This window comes from Amphibalanus amphitrite, unplaced genomic scaffold (genome assembly GCF_019059575.1).
Source record: "Amphibalanus amphitrite isolate SeventyFive unplaced genomic scaffold, NRLGWU_Aamphi_draft 002704F_arrow, whole genome shotgun sequence".
NCBI lineage: Eukaryota > Metazoa > Arthropoda > Thecostraca > Balanomorpha > Balanidae > Amphibalanus > Amphibalanus amphitrite.
In genome coordinates, this window is record NW_024884094.1 from 1 (window position 1) to 20,000 (window position 20,000).

At 47.5% G+C, this 20,000-nt stretch overlaps 2 protein-coding genes across 8 annotated transcripts in view; one reads left to right on the plus strand and one right to left on the minus strand.

Annotated features, from left to right (window-relative positions):
• Positions 1-672: 672 nt before the first annotated feature.
• LOC122377291 (AP2-associated protein kinase 1-like) lies at positions 673-13,681 on the minus strand (the record flags this gene model as incomplete). Its single annotated transcript, XM_043357236.1, has 10 exons — positions 13,613-13,681; positions 13,177-13,379; positions 12,470-12,588; positions 10,711-10,844; positions 9,800-9,911; positions 8,133-8,201; positions 7,057-7,191; positions 4,831-4,963; positions 4,059-4,162; positions 673-892 (listed from the first exon to the last, which is right to left on the minus strand). Coding segments are annotated over exons 2-10 (1,159 nt in total), but the record flags the coding sequence as incomplete, so codon positions are not given.
• A 98-nt stretch (positions 13,682-13,779) lies between these two features.
• The window catches only part of LOC122377292 (AN1-type zinc finger protein 4-like), a 10,046-nt gene continuing 3,825 nt past the window's right edge, over positions 13,780-20,000 (plus strand). The window contains exons 1-3 of one of the 7 annotated variants that reach the window (XM_043357243.1): positions 13,780-13,975; positions 15,275-15,486; positions 16,646-16,847. In XM_043357243.1, coding sequence (XP_043213178.1) covers positions 15,354-15,486; positions 16,646-16,847 — 335 coding nt within the window. In that variant the 5' untranslated portion in view covers positions 13,780-13,975; positions 15,275-15,353. The other 6 variants (XM_043357242.1, XM_043357238.1, XM_043357240.1 and 3 more) reach the window with 6 other exon arrangements.

Here is a 20,000-nt window from a genome sequence, read left to right on the forward strand (position 1 = left end):
AGAGAGAGAGGAGAGAGGAGGAGAGAGAGAGAGGAGGGGAGAGAGGAGGGGGGAGAGAGAGAGAGGGAGAGAGGAGAGGAGAGAGAGAGGGAGAGGAGGAGAGAGGAGAGAGAGAGAGAGAGAGGAGAGAGAGAGAGAGGAGAGAGAGGAGAGGAGAGAGAGGAGAGAGAGAGAGAGAGAGAGAGAGAGGAGAGAGAGGAGAGAGAGAGAGGGAGAGAGAGGAGAGAGGAGAGAGAGAGAGAGAGAGAGGAGAGGAGAGAAGAGAGAGAGAGGAGAGAGAGAGAGAGAGAGAGAGAGGAGAGAGAGAGAGAGAGAGAGATGTGATATTGAGGGCAAAATCTCCTCAAGGGTTGGAACGACTCAATAGCTGGGATGACGTCCGTAGAAAGACCTCATGACAATCAAATTGACCTCCAAGGTCTGACCTTACCGTCATATTGATACCATGGAGCCAAACACAGGGATGCAGTCTGCAGATTGGAGACGGATCAACTAACTAGAAGTTCAAGATAATTGATCAAAATGTTGTGCCTAAAACTTTATAAAAATCAAAAATTGCAACTGACAGCCAAATCGAATGTCGAGCCTCCTTCAGCAGGTAATCTCTCTTCCTTTTCGATCAGCAATATCTCCCTCCCGTCCCCCTACACATCCCTCCCCTCCCCCACCTACCCTGGGGCGGCAGGGGGAGCACGGGCGCCGCTATGGGCCCCGCCGCCACCGCCTTCAGCCCGGCCTTCGGCCTCTGACGGGGCGCCACCGACGTCAGCACCTCCTGCGGCGGCTCGCGGAGGCTCGAGTTCGCCGCGCGGCCGTCCGGCGGCGCCACCGTCGCCGTAGGTGTCGCCTCGAGCGCTCCGAGGAGCGCGTCCATGTCGGGAACCGCCGAGTTCTAACAAACAAAACAGTGAATCATAAGCTCTGGGAAGCTAGGATAGTTTGACACTTGATAGTTCTGGAGTCTAACGTCCAACTATGTCTGACCCAGGGGTGTAACCAGTTAACCACACTCAACAAAGATATTTGGACAAAACTGACAAGGGGGGGGGGGCATCCCTCTATGGGACGCAATCGCCTAAGAGGCCCGTCACACCGTTCCATGCTTCTATCCTCAGGATACTGAAATCCTTCTCCCCCACGCCGCAACCCCCCTCCGGGCTGGACAGGCAACTTTATCTCATGCGGGCTGCTGCTTTGGAGCGGCACCGCTGCTCCCGAGGGAGCGCACCCCGTAGCCGGGTGCAGTGAGTGCCTTGGGGCTGGGTGGCCTGTCCTCTGGACGGGTTCAGCCCCGGCGACTCACTAGGGTGCCTGCCCAGACCAATGTCTCCCCCTATATCCTATTATCCTCCCGGCTCTGAAATGGTCTAATTGGACCGACAGGGCCTAACCCAACAAAACAAAACAAAAAACAAAGAGGCCCGTGAGGCCTATAGGAGCGCCTAAATACCAAAGAGGGTCGGGACGCCCCAATGCCTGGGAAGCGCGAGTCATTTGTGTAGCGTCCCTTAGGTGTGGTGCGCCGTTTGCGGTGCATAGTCTAATTAAAGGTCGGGGAAGGGGACACGTTCTCCGCCGGCCGTAAAGCTGGTGGGACATCCCGCACTGTCCGCATTGGTCGTGGTTACGCCCTTGATCTGGGGCCCATAGCCCGTGGCGCCTCTAGTCTGTGAGCGCCTGTGCACACTCATACTGCTTTCAGACCTGAGCAAGTCTGTCAACAATGTAGAGTTATTAGGCTGAATCGAAAGCTTGGCAGCCGTCGTGTGAAGCCCGAGTCAAAGTGTGCAGCATGGGTTTAGGTTCTGTAGCCGGAGGTCTGAACCTGTGCCGGTTTGGGTGTGTGATACAACGTCTGAAATTGAGTGGTCTAGGTTAGCGTATGCAATGGGTGACTGCATTAATTAACACTCGCACCGACGGGGGTCTGCGCCAACTTCGTACCGACGGGGGGGGGGGAAGGATGACCGCCCCCCCCCTGAGATCTCGAGAACAAAGCAAGATATCGACAAGCGGTAAAGGGCATCGGATACGCACGGACAAGGTCTACAATTTCTACTCAGGTCATTTTCAGGTCAGGTCAAAGATGACGTCACAGGGGTCAAAAAAGTCAAAATGGCGGCACTAGATATGGAAAGTTTTTCTCGAATAACTTTCGAATTAGTCAAGATAGGAACAAACTAAGGGCATCATCGTGATTCTCTCGTCAATCCGCATCGAATGATATATATGTTGACCTCGAAAGGTCAAGGTCAAGGGTTGACCTCAGGTCACGTGACCTCAAGGTCATCATGTATATCATTCGATGCGTCTCGACGAGCTGAACACAATGAGACCATCCGCGCGGCTGTATCTTCTTCCTGTACGGAGTTATTGGGAAAAACCTTTGATGACCTTTGATGACCTCACATGACCTTACAGCTGCCCAACAGCAAAACTGACCTCAAGGTAGTGAAGGTTGATCATATATGAAGTCATGCATGGTATATGGGGCCATTCCGACTCATTTTAGTGGTAAAAACAGGGAGTTGATTTTTCCCCCATTGACTTATAATGGGGAGGTCGAGAAATTCACCTGACCTTAGGTCATCGATATCAAAATTCCGATATACAAATTGTAGCTACTAATGACCTTATAACATCCTGCGACATTCAAAGGCCTCCGACATCTACTGTAGCTCTGGCACGGTGACAAAGTTGCAAAAAAGTGACTTGAGGTTGGGTCATTCAAAGTGACTTGGTGACCTGACCTTAACCCTCGCCCGCACATGCCATTTTCCCATCCTAGAACGCACATGGGGGGGGGGGGGTGGTTGCCACCCCCCCCCCCCCGCGCCATTTCGTTCCTGTTGGAGATAGAGCTTAGCAGTAAAGACCAAAAAGATTCTTTGGGAAGAGACGAATCCAATGATACCCAGTTTTACCTTCTCAGGTCAGTCATTGACCTTCCAGGTCAGGTCAAACTAAAAAATGTTGCTGTTTTGGGTCACCGTTGGATATCAAGTGCGCTGCTTATCAAATACCGATGACGATGCTGTTTTCTGGTGCCAAGCCAGCTAGAACCTCTTTGTCACACTATCCGACCAGAATTTTGCTGCTGAGGTCATTTCAGGTCAAGTTAGGTCAAGGTCAATTATATGTGTTTGTATGTCTGTGTGTGTCTGTGTGTATACTGATGTGTGCACCGATTGTTTTTGGGTCCATATCACATGAAATCATGATCTGAGAAGCTTTTACCAAAAATGCAGTCAAAAAACTTCACAAAAAGTAAATTCAGCTTGCCTAAAACGCAATTATCTTAGATGACCTAGGTTGACCTTGACCCTGACCTTGACCCCTGTACATCGTCGAACAGCATGTTCCATGATAGGTGGGAGGTAAGACTGGCAAAAAAGGCCGAAATCAGGGTGCCAAAAGCTCACAAGGCCCATGGCAAACGCAAGATGTTGAGAATTGGCCATTTGGGTCATGACATGACCTGAAAAATAAGGTCATATCTCCGAAACCAAAAAACACAGAAACTTGAAATTTTCAGTGGACATCAAGAAAGGATAGACGAGCAGCTATACGAAAAATCAGCCTTCTAGCTCTAAAAATGTTGAGTGCAGAGCAGAAAGACTGCCTGGGGGGGGGGGGGGGTGGCAACCACCCCCCCCCCATGTGCGGGCGAGGGTTAAAAGTTAGGAGGTTCAAACTTGCACACCATGTGTAAAATTGATGAGAGAATAGTCGTACCAAATTTCGGCTATTCGCGAAAAACCTCAGGGGGGATATCCGCCCCCCCCCCGCCGTCAGTGCGCGTTTTAATAACTTTCGTCCATGTTTTGTGAGGAAAATCAATTACGATACTAAAGTGAATGAAATACTTACGTGCAGTTTTTGAATATAATAGTATTTCCCGATATATTCGCAGCCTTACGTGCAGGATTCTGCGGATTTTTTACCATGCTTGGATAAACTACTTGAGTGAGAATTTTGCTTTCCACCAACGTAGAATTCTTTCCCGTAACTCCTTTACGTAACACTCTTTCCTATCAGCGTTTCCTCGGTGGACTCACGTGAAGGTTTTGCACGGGGCACTCCTTTCCCAGCAGCCGGCAGGTCAGGTAGGCGACTTGGAATATGTCTGGACGCAGCGCCGGGTTCGGGTGCAGGATGTATCCTGTGGAAAACACGCACATTTAACGTTAGCCGATCGTTGGGACTAGTGATGCTGCTTACAGATAATCGGGATACCGATAGCAATCACCAAGTACCAACCAGAACCATGAGAAAATACGAAACGAGCCAGTCTGGTAAATTGAGAGGATTATAAACTTTTTACCAAAGGCAGAGCCTCTTTTACAATAGTGAAAATTCATAATATATTCGTAACTTACGTAATTGTATTCCTATTTCGTAATTGAATTAAGTGTACAAAAATATAGGCACTCAACATATGTATGGTTGTGTTATGTTATGTGCCTCTGATGGCATGAAATAAACCTTTTATTATCATTATAATTGTCGAGCAGGCTTCACAGCTTCCCCCAGGCATATCAGTGAAGGAACGTCGACCGAGAATAAAATATAACTCGGTGCAAACTCCGAGAATAAAACATAACTCGGTGCAAACTCCGAGAATAAGATATAACGCGGTGCAAACTCCGAGAATAAAATATAATTCCGTCCAAACTCCGAGAGTAAAGATATAACTCTGTCCAAACTCCGAGAATAAAATATAACTCTGTCAAAACTCCGATAATAAAATATAACTCTGTCCCAACTCCGAGGATAAAATATAACTCTGTCCCAACTCCGAGGATAAAATATAACTCTGTCCCAACTCACGTATGAGCGCATGGAGCCGCCGGGAGTACTTGGAGTTGTCTGGGAACGAGAACTGGCCGTTCTGGATAGCCAGCGACGACTCGCCGAACGGAAGAGTGAAGAATGCCAGCTTGTAGAGCAGACATCCGAGAGCCTGCGGAAACGGAGAGTATCAGTGTCCATAGGCGGCGGAACGGCAAGGGCACCGTTCCCCCTTTGATTTGGGCATTTTAACATTAGCCCTTTGGGCGTTGCATTGAAAGAATGGGACCAAAAGTCGGCAGTGCCCTCTCCCCCCTTAACCCGCGCCCCGTAGGGCTACCGGCGGACCCTACCACCCGTAGGGGGGGGGCGTATCGGCCCCCCCCCTAAGATCTCGGAAAGTTACCGGCCGATTTTCAAAATTCAAACGGCATTCGATAGCCCCACCCGGGAACTACCTTGTGACCAAATTTCATTGACCTAGGTCAAACCGATGACGTCACAGGTCAGGTCAAAGGTCAGATTTTCACCGTTCACAGGCAATTCAAGAAATGTGCTGTGAAAGCGAGTAAATTGGTAATTTATTGAAAACCATCGATGGTACATTGTTCGTCAAACACATACTTTGCTATCTGAGGTCACTGATACCAGGTCAGGTCACAGCGAGGTCAGGTCACCGGGGGTCACAATATGAATGCGTCGTGTGATACATGTTTTATGGTCCATTTTACATGACAAATGCGATTATGTGGGTTAGGCAGCCTTTGGGGCCAGCCTAGGTCACGTTTTTGTGAAGGTCAGGTCAAGGTCAGGTCAAATTAGGTCAAGTTTCAAAGTTGATATTTTTGCATAAAATGGGTATCGATTCGATGCAGCTCGTCACGGGGAGTCTAATGGTGGTCTTCGTTTTGCTCTACGAGTTCTAGAATTGCCAAAAATTGAGTTTGAAAATTTGACGTCATCATTTTTGAACAGTTTTTTCGCTATAACTTGGCCAAAAAACGAGGTATCGATCTGAAATTTGGTATGTAGATAGAAGACGGTAGGCACTATCACATATATTCCGGTTTTTTTCGAAACTCAAAAAACTTTTTGGATTTTTTGGCGAATATATCCAAAAAAATGTTTTTTTGATTTTTGGGGGTCAAAACTCAAAAATTTCAAAAATTCGAGATAGCAGTTTTGTAGCCCTGTCAATTCTACACCTTTTATGTCTTGATCATTTTTCTGTATCTTCAAAGCTGTAGTCCTGACAGGTCTTCTCGCGAAGGTCTTTTTTCGGTCGAAAATGACAGAACATGAAGTCACTCTGACGTCATTTGTGGCCAACCTATCATAGCCTCTGGAAAAAATTTTTGGTCACAATGTGTAAAATTGATGCCCGGAGGGGTCCTGAAAGTTTGGTGGCGATATCTCCAGCCGTTTAGGAGATATCGACCGAAAAGGCCAGGGGGGGGGGCCGTTTCGGCCCCCCCCCCCTACGGGGCGCGGGTTAATTGAAGGTGTTCCGCCGCTGATATACAGCGCCGGCCTAGAACATCTCACACTGCAGATACCGTATGGAAAGGACACATCATTATACAAAGGCGTGGCGAGGAGGGGTTGCCCACAGTGTGGGAGGAAGGTGGTCAGTGAAATACAGCACAGGAGAGCTGCGCCATGGTAGATACTACAGGGTGTCGCTTGAAGCCATTTCGGCCGCGTGGTATCTGCACGTGTACGCATGAAAATGAATAAAACTTGATCTTTTATGATATACATGACTTATTCAAAGTTTCTGATGCATGTGAATTGTATGTGGAATGCCAATTCCAGATAACTTGGAAACCGATACCAAAGTACCAAATACCAACTAAAACGTGGGAAAATACCGAAACCAAATCAACTCCGGAAAATGATAGACATATTAACTTTTCTCGGTTTCAGAGCATCAAATGCATTACGAAGTATTCACAATGCAAACAAAATACCAAAAGCACCATCACTGAAACGCCAAACACAAAGTTGGTATCGGTATACCAAAAAGTTGATATCATATTGAGATAGGTATCCAGTAGGTGGTACCGTCCCTTATCTTACGGTACCATACCATATCACACGGCACAGCATATAGGATAGACACAGAAAAAAAGACAGGGAATACCCGCATAATACATCCAGTGCAGTCAACATTGAACAACGGCACATTTTTATCGCAATTTAAACGACGAAAAAAAACTTAGACCGTCACTGGATTTGAACCCGAACTCCCCGAACTCTCCGTACCCATATGTCGCTACTGATGGTGATTGGTGTTCCCGAGTAGAGGTCGACCATTTCCGGTGACCGATAACTGAGCGTGGTGTACTTTTTTATTTCTTCTTCTACGGCCGGCACTCCGCTGGTGGCGGGGTTCAGCACCTGTGAATTGAAAACGGCCGGAGTCATTCCAACTGGGAATGAACAGGAGCAGCAAATGACGCTTAAAGGCCTCGCTACACTATGCGCTTTCTGTGTAGTTTTTTTGCGGGTTTGCGGGTTTTGCGTAATGTCGTTCCAGAAAAATAAATGATATTACGTTTATGTAATATTTCTTATGTTAAATTTTAGTTAATAAAAGAGTTAAAGGGACTATCCCACCTTCAAAAAAGTACCATTATGATTCGGAAATGTTACTCATGATATTGTGACGAATTCTGCAAGTTTTTACGCGTTTTCATTGTATACTTTTTGAGATATTGCGACTTTTATATTTCATCGTGACGTCATTTATATCGGATCTGTGACGTAATGAAGGATTTACTTCATGTCAATGTGGAGGAAATTTGGCAGCAAATATAGGTATTTGCTCTCAAATATGACGCGGCTCATACAATAACAAGTAACAAGGTTTCCCCGGCGCCGATTTCAACTTATTCGTAAAACAGGTCGAACGCGTGAAACGGCTGATGACGTCATCAAATGGCCGTTAATAGTTAAGAGATAGGGCCTTAGCAGTTAGCTAAGGCCCACTTTTCAAATAAGGGGAACGAATTTCTTTAACACCACGAAACTGAGGATATTACGACTAGGATATATAGTGGTTTCTGAACCTGGCCGCCAACTTGGCTATCTCAACTCAGAACTAATGCAAAGGTGGGACAGTCCCTTTAAATTAACTTTTCTATACAACTAATGAAAACGTTTTATTATTTATAATCTTTTTTAGAACGATATTACGCAAAAATCGCAACCCGCAAAAAAAAACGCACACAGAAAACGCATAGTGTAGCCAGGCCTTCGCTCTATCAACCAATAGCCCAAGAGTTGTCTCTTTAGAAGAAAAAAAAAACACAACAAACGGCGCGAGAAGAGAGACTTGCCTTGGCGGTAGCCGAACCGAAGTCACATAGAACAAACTTGCCATCTTCAGACATGAGGACGTTCTCGACCTGAAACAAAGTGAGACATGACGTCAGTGAGTGAGTGAGTGAGTGAGTGAGTGAGTGAGTGAGTGAGTGAGTGAGTGAGTGAGTGAGTGAGTGAGTGAGTGAGTGAGTGAGTGAGTGAGTGAGTGAGTGAGTGAGTGAGTATGAGTTAGTGGAATTAGATAATGAATGAGTGAGTTCGCAGGTGAACTCATTAGACCCACCTCCCCCCGTGAATATTTGGTCTAAAGAACATATCTACCAGTAAAACGCCTTTTGGGCGAAGAACGAGCGAGCGAGATAGTGAGCCCTGCACGTGCGGAAGGGCGAGAGGGTGCTTCCAACGGGCTTGCGCAAAGCACCCTTCTAACTGGTCGCTAGCGGTGTGCCAAATTTGAACGCAATCGGCCCAGCCGTTCCTGAGATTTGGAAGCGGCATTCTGCACGTGCGCACGTGCAAACGGGGTCCAAAATGACTTTTGCACGGCACCCTACTAACTGGTCCCCAACCGTGTACCAAATTTGAGCGCAATCGGTCCAGCCGTTCTCGAGATCTGGAAACGCCCCTTGCACGTGCGCACGTGCAGTAGCACCCTAACCGCAACACATGGGAATGCATTGCCTGGTGGGTGCCTACCTGTATGCCAAGTTTCAGCGAAATCGCCCCAGTAATTACCGAGTTACTGAAATGGGAACAAATTTGGCACCATTTTGCACGTGCAGTGGGGGTGACCCACATGCATCGAGAGTATCCTAGTTTGGGTAGAAGGGATGCTGCTACCCTATAAAAATTACTGCAAGTCAATCGCCCAAGCGGCTGCTGAGATATGAGCCTCTCAAAATCACTACTTTTGCAAAACAGCTTGAACACCCTTGACTTTTCACGTGGCACGTGCCACGACGGTCACTGAGATGCATCAAAAGTAGTCAAATACGGGGTAGAAGGGATGGGGCTACCCAACAAAAAAGACCGCAAGCCAATCGGTCCAGCGGTTGCTGAGATATAAGCCTCTCAAAAGCGTTACAGGCCGGGCCGGGCCGGGCCGGGCCGGGTCGGGCCGGGCCGCTCATACTGAGATTTTTCCGTTATGTTGAAAAGACTCACTTCGCTCGCTGCGCTCGCTCGCTCGTAACAACTCTCACTACTCCCTCTCATTCTCTTTCCCCCCTCTCCCTCTCCCCCCCCCCCCCTCTCTCTCTCTCTCTCTCTCTCTCTCTCTCTCTCTCTCTCTCTCTCTCTCTCTCTCTCGCCGCTAAGCATTGCGTCATTTCCGGTGCTAAGCGTCGACTATTCGACTACAAACAACACCACCGTATTCAGGTCGACGGCTAAGTTAGGCAAATACGTAAGTAGTTTTTGGATTCAAGTTGACAGCCTAGGTACCATTTTGACGTGCACATACTCAGTAAAAATTGTTCATTTCCAGACAACTTACGTAAGCCTTACATTTTGGTATTCAGGTCGAACGGCGCACGTAAGACGTATATTTGGCATTGATGTCAAAGGTGTAGTCTGTCGATCGGTTTTATGACGTCAGTAATTACCTACAGGTCTTGGTGTATAATGGACCTTTAAGAGTGTAATTTGTACCGCTGTCCACTGGTTTTATGACGTCATTTACCTTCAGGTCGCGGTGTATGATGGGAGTCTGGCAGTGGTGCAGTCTGGACACGGCCTCACAGACGTCGCTGAATATTCGCAGCACTTCCGTCTCAGTGAAGCCCGTTTGTAGCCTGGGGCATGGACAGGGTCAAAGAGGCGCTAGGGGACGTCACGAGGGATATACACGGATATAACAGAGTTAGAATATGGTGAAATGAGATCAGTGCAGGTGTAAATATGCAGGGTCATACACGGTGAAACTGTGAGACTTTGAGAGGAGAGACTGAGACCATGACTGTGGGAGATCGCTTGATTTCCGGGTAGAGGTATCCCGAGTTTGCCTGGCAATACGAGCTCATAAAACTGCCATACCTACTGCAAAGAGCCAACGAGCCAACAAACTGGCAAACCAGCAAACGAGAAACCTGATGACGTCCGCTGCACTGAAATGTTTCGCTCTATATTCCTTTTTATTTTCGGTAACATTGTCTGTCATGGTGAAAGAACCACAATATATAGTATGCTAACCAGTGTTTCATTTTTCAGCCTTTTTGGTGGCAAATCACACCTAATGGGGAAAATATTTTCATCCCTAAAATATGAATGACCGACTTTACTTCATCTCTGAAAAGAGTTTCATGTATTCCCAACAGCCAGTTCACTTGTCACTAGACAGTTGATGCACCCACATCCTTTTGTTCCACACCCTGTCAAGATCCTGACATGAAATCCTGGTTTATCAGTTAGCATAAAAATTGGCATTACAGCAAAAATACTGCAGTTATTTACTTTCTTTTTTCTCATCTTAGGATTTTTTTCTTCATCGGCACACCCAACCAATATCCAATTTTAGAACACTGATGCTAACAGTATGCATCCTTTCTTCCACAAAACTCCGATCCCTGACGGGAATCGAACCCGCGACCTCACCTGTCATTCATCATCTGCAGCACGTGCGCTCGGTGGTAGGGCATCAGCAGCAGGACCTCGAACACGCCGCCACCGCAGCTACGCACCGCAGAGTCGACGTACCCGATGATGTGGGGATGACCACTCAGACTAGACTGTGTGTGTGTGGGGGGGGGGGGGGGGGGAGGTCAGGTTACCTTGGCAACGTTAGGGTTCGTTAGGAAACGGCAAAGGGCATGTTGAAAATATTGGGATTTTATGCCACAATCGGCATAAGAAAAGTAATGGGGTTATGCCGAAAAAGATACTATAACAGGAGATAAAGGATAAATAGTTTAGATCACGAAAAAAATGTTACGAGGTCAGGTCAGGTCAGGCAAAGGCCACAGAGGGTTGTCGCAAAAGACGCCACGGGACGGACCCGGCAATAGTTAGGACAGGAACACAAGATAAATAAAGGGGTTATGTTACGGCAAAGGTCAGCTAAATGTCATGATGAAAAGAGGCCCGGGGCAGGTCACAAGCGGACACGGCTAGATCCGGCCTCCGGGGGTTATTTTCGAAGTCAGAGAGGTCCAGGCACAGTAAGCCTTGCGTCTGGGTCCGGAGAGGGTTTTCATAACGGGACTAGGCCACGATAAAAACCCTGAGGTCAGTTCATAGAGGGGGCTAAATTGTTGACTGAAATAAACCGTTTTAATCCTTGACGATCTCTGTATCTCACATTGTTGACCTGATGCCAGTTTTACCCACAGAAAAATAGCCGCCTGCCGGATTTCTTTCTTTTTTTGACAAAAGCCGTTCCAGAATTCGGCTATCCAGGTGGCAAAAAGTGATACTGATATCACGAATTATATCAGCCAGACTTACGGACACATTTAGTCCCGTCAGTATAATGTTTCTCCTCTGGATGACCAAATTCGGGGTTAGCTTTAGGCAAAAAAAAAAATGACAGGCGACTATGTTTCTGCTAGTAAAACTGGCCTCCGAAGTCAAATGTGGCAATACTTTCGGAAGTAACTGCCAGCTTAGAAACAGCTAGGTACTGATGGCTTTTTCGCGCTGTATTTACACCTTTAAGTCCCGAAAAATAGCGTCCTTTGTCATATATTGTCGGTCTTGGTCGAGGAATCAGAAAATGTGACCTGTGACGACCTCAACTCTCGAGTGAAGTCAAGTTGGAAGGCAAAGCTAGCACTGGGTCTTCAGAACACGGTGTTAATTGTTTGCTTCAAACTGCGTCCCTGGTGGTGGGTAGCCGCCCCGCGCACAGTGGCTCGAACCCCGACCAGGCCAGGCTAAAATCGTCCTGATCCCAACAAACACGTTATCGTGTGTCTTCCGTTACACCGACTTACAATGTATCTCCCGTAACTTACGTTCCCTACGGTGCATTTCCCGTTACACCGACCTACAGTGTATATTCCGTTACTTACGTTTCTTACGGTGTATTTCCCGTTACACCGACCTAGAGTGTATATTCCGTTACTTACGGTGTATTTCCCGTCACAGCGACATACAGTGTATCTTCCGTTACTTACGTTTCTTACGGTGTATTTCCCGTTACGCCGACCTACAGTGTATCTTCCGTTACTTACGGTGTATTTCCCGTTACACCGACTTACTTCTCCAGTTACAAACACTTATAGAGAATCTCCGGTTACACTGAGTTACGATGTAGCTCCAAAAACACGGACTTACGGTGTATCAACCGTTTGTTACGTTTCTTACTGTGTACCTCCGGTTACTTAGTGTCAGCGTGTATCCCATATTTACTTACAGTGATCTGAATCTCCCGCCTGCACGCCTGAAGATCGGACTCGTTGTTGACGTACATCCGTTTGAGCGCCAACTTCTGACCGCCACTGGCCCGAACAAGGAACACAATCGCAAACCCGCCTGCATGACAAACAGTAGTTGTAATGACACAAAGAACAAAAGCAACACAAGTAAAGGAAATAGTTGACTTTTAACATGGGGTTTTGAACTGGAATAGCAGTTCCGCATCAAACATTACTTTATATAGAATATGGTAAATGTTTCTTACTATATATACATATAGAAAATAATCTCATTTGTTTTATAAAAAGTGTTATTTCTGATCATTTCAAGCACACAAAAAATCATAATACCATTGCAAAGACAAATTTGACAAAAGTGAACTATTCCTTTTAACAAATGATAAAAAAAAACAAAAAAATATATAGGTTCATGCAATAAATCAATCTATTAAAGTGAGCAGAGGAATAATGTTTATAGATCTACATTTATTTATCATTAAATTACCATTTCTTAATCAATGACAGTTCTAGGAAAAAATCAGTAATATTGTGCAAAACATAAAACCAACTGATTTTAAATATATGAAAAACCTCTGAAATCATTCTTATGCAGGTTTGCAGGGTAGATGCAGGAGGGTGCTGCACCCGCCAATCATTCTTGCATGTCAGCAATTAGCTTTGTGCCTCAAGAATTCATGTGTCTCACCTTCTGCGATTACATCTTCCACGGTAACAGCAGTTCTTCCAACTTGGAATGATTTTCCGACAAATGGAGCAGCGGCAGCTTGAGAGGAGTGACTAGAAGCATGATTCGGATTCTTGGAGAAAAGCTTCCTCATGGCACAGGAAACTTGCTGGTTTGGAAAAAGATATTGACTCTTGATGAGCTAATGCTTTCTGTCAGAATTGCTGAAAAAATAATTATGGCTGATCAAGCAGACGATAATCCACAAGCTGATTAAAAGCATGAGTGAAAAAAGACAAACTTGATTTTCAATACCTATCACAATCAGCAAAACAAGACTCAGCAGCCTATCAACAAAAGAACTAAAAAATCAATAGCGATTTATATGGACGTTCCCTGAAGAAATCAATAATATGAATGATTCGCAGTAATATGTGAAATTATAAATCAAATTAACCTAGCTCTACGAGAAAACATCCCCACAAATTGAAATGTCTGGAATGATCCGCTACCCCGCTACCTTTGTATACGCCCCTACGCGCCCTACATTGGACATGCGCCATTGTACATAACAAATGCGCAATATACGTCGATGTATGCTACCATATTTGTCGATAATTTTTAGGGGTATTTTTTATGAAATTCACAGCACACGCTGCGTTATACACAACAAGTTAATCATATTTCTAATGTTCATTAACGAAACTAGTCCATATTACAATTGAATAGATTAAAAACAACATTTTCTAAACGTTGGTCTTGTTGTTATCAAACATCGTGCAACTAGATGTTCATCGAAATCTCTGACATCTTTTCCGTGGTAAGGCAAAGAAAGGAATTCCTTGACAGATTCTTTTGATGAAGTGACGGCATGCCACTGATGTTTATTTCTCTCGGGAATCAGAAGTTGATTTGTGGGTGGTTGAATGAGTGAGGTGGTTTTGAAATTTGCATGTCATCGAAACAAGGCGCGACTTGGATGTAACTTAGAGCTAGTGTTTTACCTGTCTCTGTTCACTGCTGCAGGGGTTGAATGCTGGGTCACTTTCTAGTTGATTCTTTTAGCCATTTATTGGTAAAATTGGCCTATTTCCTGTGGTAACAGTGCCCAAACTAAAACCCTTTGCTGCCCATTTCAATATTTATTGATATTCAATATATGATTTGTTTTTGCATCCATGCAAGGATCTGAAAGTGGGTGAAGGCTGCGGGTATCGGACTGTCGGTATAAAACATTAATGTAGCTACTTACTTGAGGACATTGCTGGTCAATAGTTCTTAACCACCATTTTTGAATGCTGGCCAACTAAGGTGAGATTGAGCTACATAGCTCGAATGTGCCCCACTCTCCCCTACCAAAGTTCAGCGCAATCGGTTCAGCCGTTTTCAAGATCTAAAATCGACCCCTGCTAGTGCGCACGTGCAGCAGCACCCCAACTGTGGCACATGATGGATATGCATTTCCTAGTGGGTGCTTAGGTACCTACATTCCAACTTCCAGCGCATTCGGCCCAGTGGTGACCGAGATATTGCAATTTTTACAATACTGACACCTCTTTAAGGGGGTCACCATATCCATCGGGAATAGTCCAATACTTAGGTATAGGTAGAAGGAATGAAGTTACCCTACAAAAATTACCGCATGTAAATCGGTCAAGTGGTTGCTGAGATATAAGCGTCGCAAAAGTGTGACCACGGCCGGCCGGCCACTCATACTCAGAAATGTCTGTTATTCTGCGTAAGGCTTTGCTGGCTTCGCTCGTTCCGTAATTATTTTACGTCCTGAATCTAAATATAATGCTAATTGCTAACATGTGGCGCAAATGTAACAAAGAAGCGCAATCTCACCTAACCTTACCTTGCCTAGTCCTTCTTACCTACTACCTAACCTACAACCTACAACCTGAACCTACAACCTATCAAACCCTAAAAGACAACCTACAACCTAGGATTTCTTCCATTACATATTCGTAAGTCATAACAACTAACAACCGCTCCGCAATTGATGATCGGACCTTTTGGAAATAAATTCTGAAGAGTAGATAGGGTGTGCTAAAACGCATTAGGAGGGAGTTGTTCAAACACCCTGGTTAACACCGTCGTTATCTCAATTCCGCAGGCAGCACCGTCCGGCGGCCGCAGCCGACACTAGAGCCGCCATGTAGCGCCGGCAGATGGCTCTGCCGTCGCGCCGATAGATGGCTCCCGCGTCGCGTCGTCCCGCCGCCATTGAAGTACTGGTTGAAACTCTGACGGGCGCTGGGTTCCGTCTGCGAGTTTCCAGCTTTGAGACTGTGCTGTCGGTGAAGGCGCGCATCCAGAGGATCGAAGGTGAGTGTCCACTGGAATGGCACCTGGACTGGGGAATGGCCTCGGAATGGGGACCCGCTGGGTGGAGTGCCTACCTGCTGCCCCTTAGTCCGAGCTGTCTCACGACGCCCCCCCCCCGCGCGCCCTTTGGTGGCTGAACACTTTGTAAACTATTGTTGATCAACAGTGAGATCCTCTTGGGGTGAAATTGGAAGCTCGGGACTTTCACTATCTGCAGGGCATATTCATACGTTCGGTCCTTGCCCTTGGTTGCGTCTATTGAAGCTAGGTTTTATGTTTACGACATTAAAGCTCACATGCACACATTGTCGCCGTGGCGGAGTGGTTAGAGTACCATGGTGGTGTTCATAAGGTTGGTGGTTCGAATTCCACCGGTGACTTCCCACCGCGGATGTCCTTTTTGGCGTATTCTCGTTGCGGCGCGAAAATATCATGATTTTTTTAGAATAGATAAACAACTGAATAAGGAAAGGTTTGCTTAAAACTGTACAGTACGCATTCGTGCATAAGGAAACGTTTTAGAACGCAAAGCTTATGGGGATATGCCCCCTCCCCCTTCGCGTGCAACGTCCGGGGCCATCTTTCTGATTTAGCCTGTGCAGAAGAACCGTGGTGACCAGCCCGCTATCCCCTTCCCAGGAGTACCTGTCTCCCAACAGCACCTGATCTACAACAACAAGGAGCTGTGTGACTAGCCCGCTATCCCCTTCCCAGGAGTACCTGTCTCCCAACAGCACCTGATCTACAACAACAAGGAGCTGTGTGACTAGCCGCTATCCCCTTCCCAGGAGTACCTGTCTCCCAACAGCACCTGATCTACAACAACAAGGAGCTGTGTGACTAGCCCGCTATCCCCTTCCCAGGAGTACCTTTCTCCCAACAGCACCTGATCTACAACAACAAGGAGCTGTGTGACTAGCCCGCTATCCCCTTCCCAGGAGTATCTGTCTCCCAACAGCACCTGATCTACAACAACAAGGAGCTGTGTGACTAGCCCGCTATCCCCTTCCCAGGAGTATCTGTCTCCCAACAGCACCTGATCTACAACAACAAGGAGCTGTGTGACTAGCCGCTATCCCCTTCCCAGGAGTACCTGTCTCCCAACAGCACCTGATCTACAACAAGGATGTGTGTGACTAAACCCCTATCCCCTTCCCAGGAGTACCTGTTTCCCAACAGCACCTGATCTACAACAACAAGGAGCTGTTAGACGGCTCTTCGCTGCTGGAAAGCGGCGTTCACAGCGGGTCACGTATTCAGCTGGTTGTCGCTATGAGAGGCGGCCCGGTGAACATGAAAAGGCTACCGATGTACGATGACATTACAAGAGCCGAACTACATCAGTTGATGGACATGCAAAGGTGGGTCATTGAACGCCTGGTGATATAATCCTGGCCCGTGGCTCAGTTGGTGGAGCGTGGTACTCGCAGTAATGAGGGCCTGGGTTCCATTCGCTCCGGCGCTCGATATTTGAGACTCCTGACGGGGATGGTCTGCGGTTGGTGGGATCAGTCGCAGCCAGTTGAAGTCAGTTGATTGGGACAGGCCGTGTCCGGATATAAAGGGCATGCTAAACTTTGGCATCCAAATTCTCCCGTTACCGGGCATTGCGCGATCGGACGGTAGGAGTCGGGGTTTGCATATCCATTAATGGAAATGCAAAGGTGGGCTATATTATACAATATGATGATACCTATAGCCCGGATAAAGCTGCATCAATTAGTGTACCTAATATGCAAGAATGGGCGTTTGGCAGCGCCTCCATCTTCAACTCGTTTCTGGTACTTTAGGTAATTTGTACTTTTTTTACTTCCCTGCATCAGTGTAGTTTTTTCTCTTATAAATCTAGTCCGAGCCTTTTGATAGGAAGGATTGAACCTACCCTCTACCCTCCGATCGCGCAATTCCAGTTCTATGACGGAATTTGGAATCCAAAGTCTAACGTGCGCACATAGCCGCGCACGGCCGGTCCCCTCACCGACTTCGCCTGGATACGGCCTGCCACCAACCGCAACCATACCTGTCAGGAGGCCCATAAATGTCGAGCGCCCGTCGCGCTTCGAACCCGGATTGTTATAACCGGGAACGCGTGCTCTCACCACGCGGAGTCCAACGCTCTACCAACTGAGCTACGGGACCGGCTGTGAATATATAGTTGTAATAGTTTATCACAGTGCAAAGCTGATAATTCGTCCCATCTGATGCCTAGCAAGGCAGTTTGGCAAAGAATGGAAATGAAAGAAAATATATTATTCACTCGATTCTGAATTTTTGTTTAATGTTCATCAACTAGCTCTACCACCGAGGTGTTGTAGTAGGTATCACACTCATTTCCAGATATTTGTTATTTACTGAACTTATGAATAATCAGTTTCACATTTTACAACATAATCTGCTATATGCCAAAATGAATAATCAGTTTCACATTTTACAACATAATCTGCTATATATGCCTATCTCGTAGCTCAGTTGATAGAGCGTTGGACTCCGCGTGGTGAGAGCACGCGTTCCCGGTTGTAACAGCCCGGGTCCGAAGCGCGACGGGCGCTTGACATTTATGGGCCTCCTGACAGGTATGGTTGCGGTTGGTGGCAGACCATAGCCAGGCGAAGTCAGTGAGGGGACCGACCGTGCGCGGCTATGTGCGCACGTTACTTTTTGAACTCGAAATTCTGCCAAAGTACATACCGGAATGGTGCGATCGGAGGGTAGAGGGCAAGGTCAACGCAACAAGCTTCCATTGGCTGGGGCTCTGTCCTTGTGAATCCTTCAAATCAAAATGTTCGGACTAATTTTATTTAAAAAAACTCGATGAAGATGGGCGTGTCCTCAGAATGCTTCCTTTCCCTAAGTCGATGAGTCATTGACCCTTCGCTTCCCCTCCCCCTCAGTACAGTCACGCTTATGGAAGGGAGGGGCGGGTGGGGGGGTCCTACCGATCCGCCGACCCACATTCCTGCGCGTCAATAAAGGTGGTATGCCGTCCGTGACACCCTTCAAAGTGACCCTTATTGCATGACGCGGTCTGCCTGCGACGGCACGTGCCCCCCCCCCTTCCCTCTGAGAGGGAGGGGTTATTGATGTTTGTTCGATCTGGCATGCCCCGTACAGTGACATTCCCCTGTTTGGAATCAGTACGTCAGGGGTGGAGTGGGCATTTGTAGGAACACGTGGTCTCTCGGATGATGATTGCCGATATGTCAGACATTTTTCCGAGCCTGACTGATTATGATTAGTTTTGAACGGATTAACCGAATATTTAGGTGGTGGTATTGAGTACGTTTTATGTCGGCGTTTTGTCCATGTGTCGCAGTGTGCGTGGATTGTGACAATTATCTGCAACCGCCACGTCGTCTGTGAAAAGTCATGACTCTGACTCTCACCATCATCATCATCATCACACAGCGACAGTCTCTGGAGATCGCACTGGACGGTGAAAATTGTCGTTGACTATGACTCCTCTGCCACTCCGACTCTATTGCAGAGTCAATGGAGTTCTAACTTCTCTCTCCTCCTCAGGGCGAGAGAGCGACTCTCCTCTGCTACACTCGACTGACTCTGACTCTGACTCTTTTCTCCGGCAGTGAGAGTCCCTGGGAGTCTGACTCGTCGGGCCGTCAGGTGACTACTGACTCTGACTCGTCTCTCCCGCAGTGAGAGTCCCTGGGAGTCTGACTCGTCCGGCCGTCAGGTGACTACTGACTCTGACTCGTCTCTCCCGCAGTGAGAGTCCCTGGGAGTCTGACTCGTCCGGCCGTCAGGTGACTACTGACTCTGACTCGTCTCTCCCGCAGTGAGAGTCCCTGGGAGTCTGACTCGTCCGGCCGTCAGGTGACTACTGACTCTGACTCGTCTCTCCCGCAGTGAGAGTCCCTGGGAGTCTGACTCGTCCGGCCGTCAGGTGACTACTGACTCTGACTCGTCTCTCCGGCAGTGAGAGTCCCTGGGAGTCTGACTCGTCCGGCCGTCAGGTGACTACTGACTCTGACTCGTCTCTCTCCCGCAGTGAGAGTCCCTGGGAGTCTGACTCGTCGGGCCGTCAGGTGACTACTGACTCTGACTCGTCTCTCTCCGGCAGTGAGAGTCCCTGGGAGTCTGACTTGTCGGGCCGTCAGGTGACTACTGACTCTGACTCGTCTCTCTCCGGCAGTGAGAGTCCCTGGGAGTCTGACTCGTCGGGCCGCCAGGTGACTACTGACTCTGACTCCTCTTTCCGGCAGTGAGAGTCCCTGGGAGTCTGACTCGTCCGGCCGTCAGGTGACTACTGACTCTGACTCGTCTCTCTCCGGCAGTGAGAGTCCCTGGGAGTCTGACTCGTCGGGCCGTCAGGTGACTACTGACTCTGACTCTTCTCTCCCGCAGTGAGAGTCCGTGGGAGTCTGACTCGTCCGGCCGTCAGGTGACTACTGACTCTGACTCGTCTCTCTCCGGCAGTGAGAGTCCCTGGGAGTCTGACTCGTCTCTCTCCGGCAGTGAGAGTCCCTGGGAGTCTGACTCGTCGGGCCGTCAGGTGA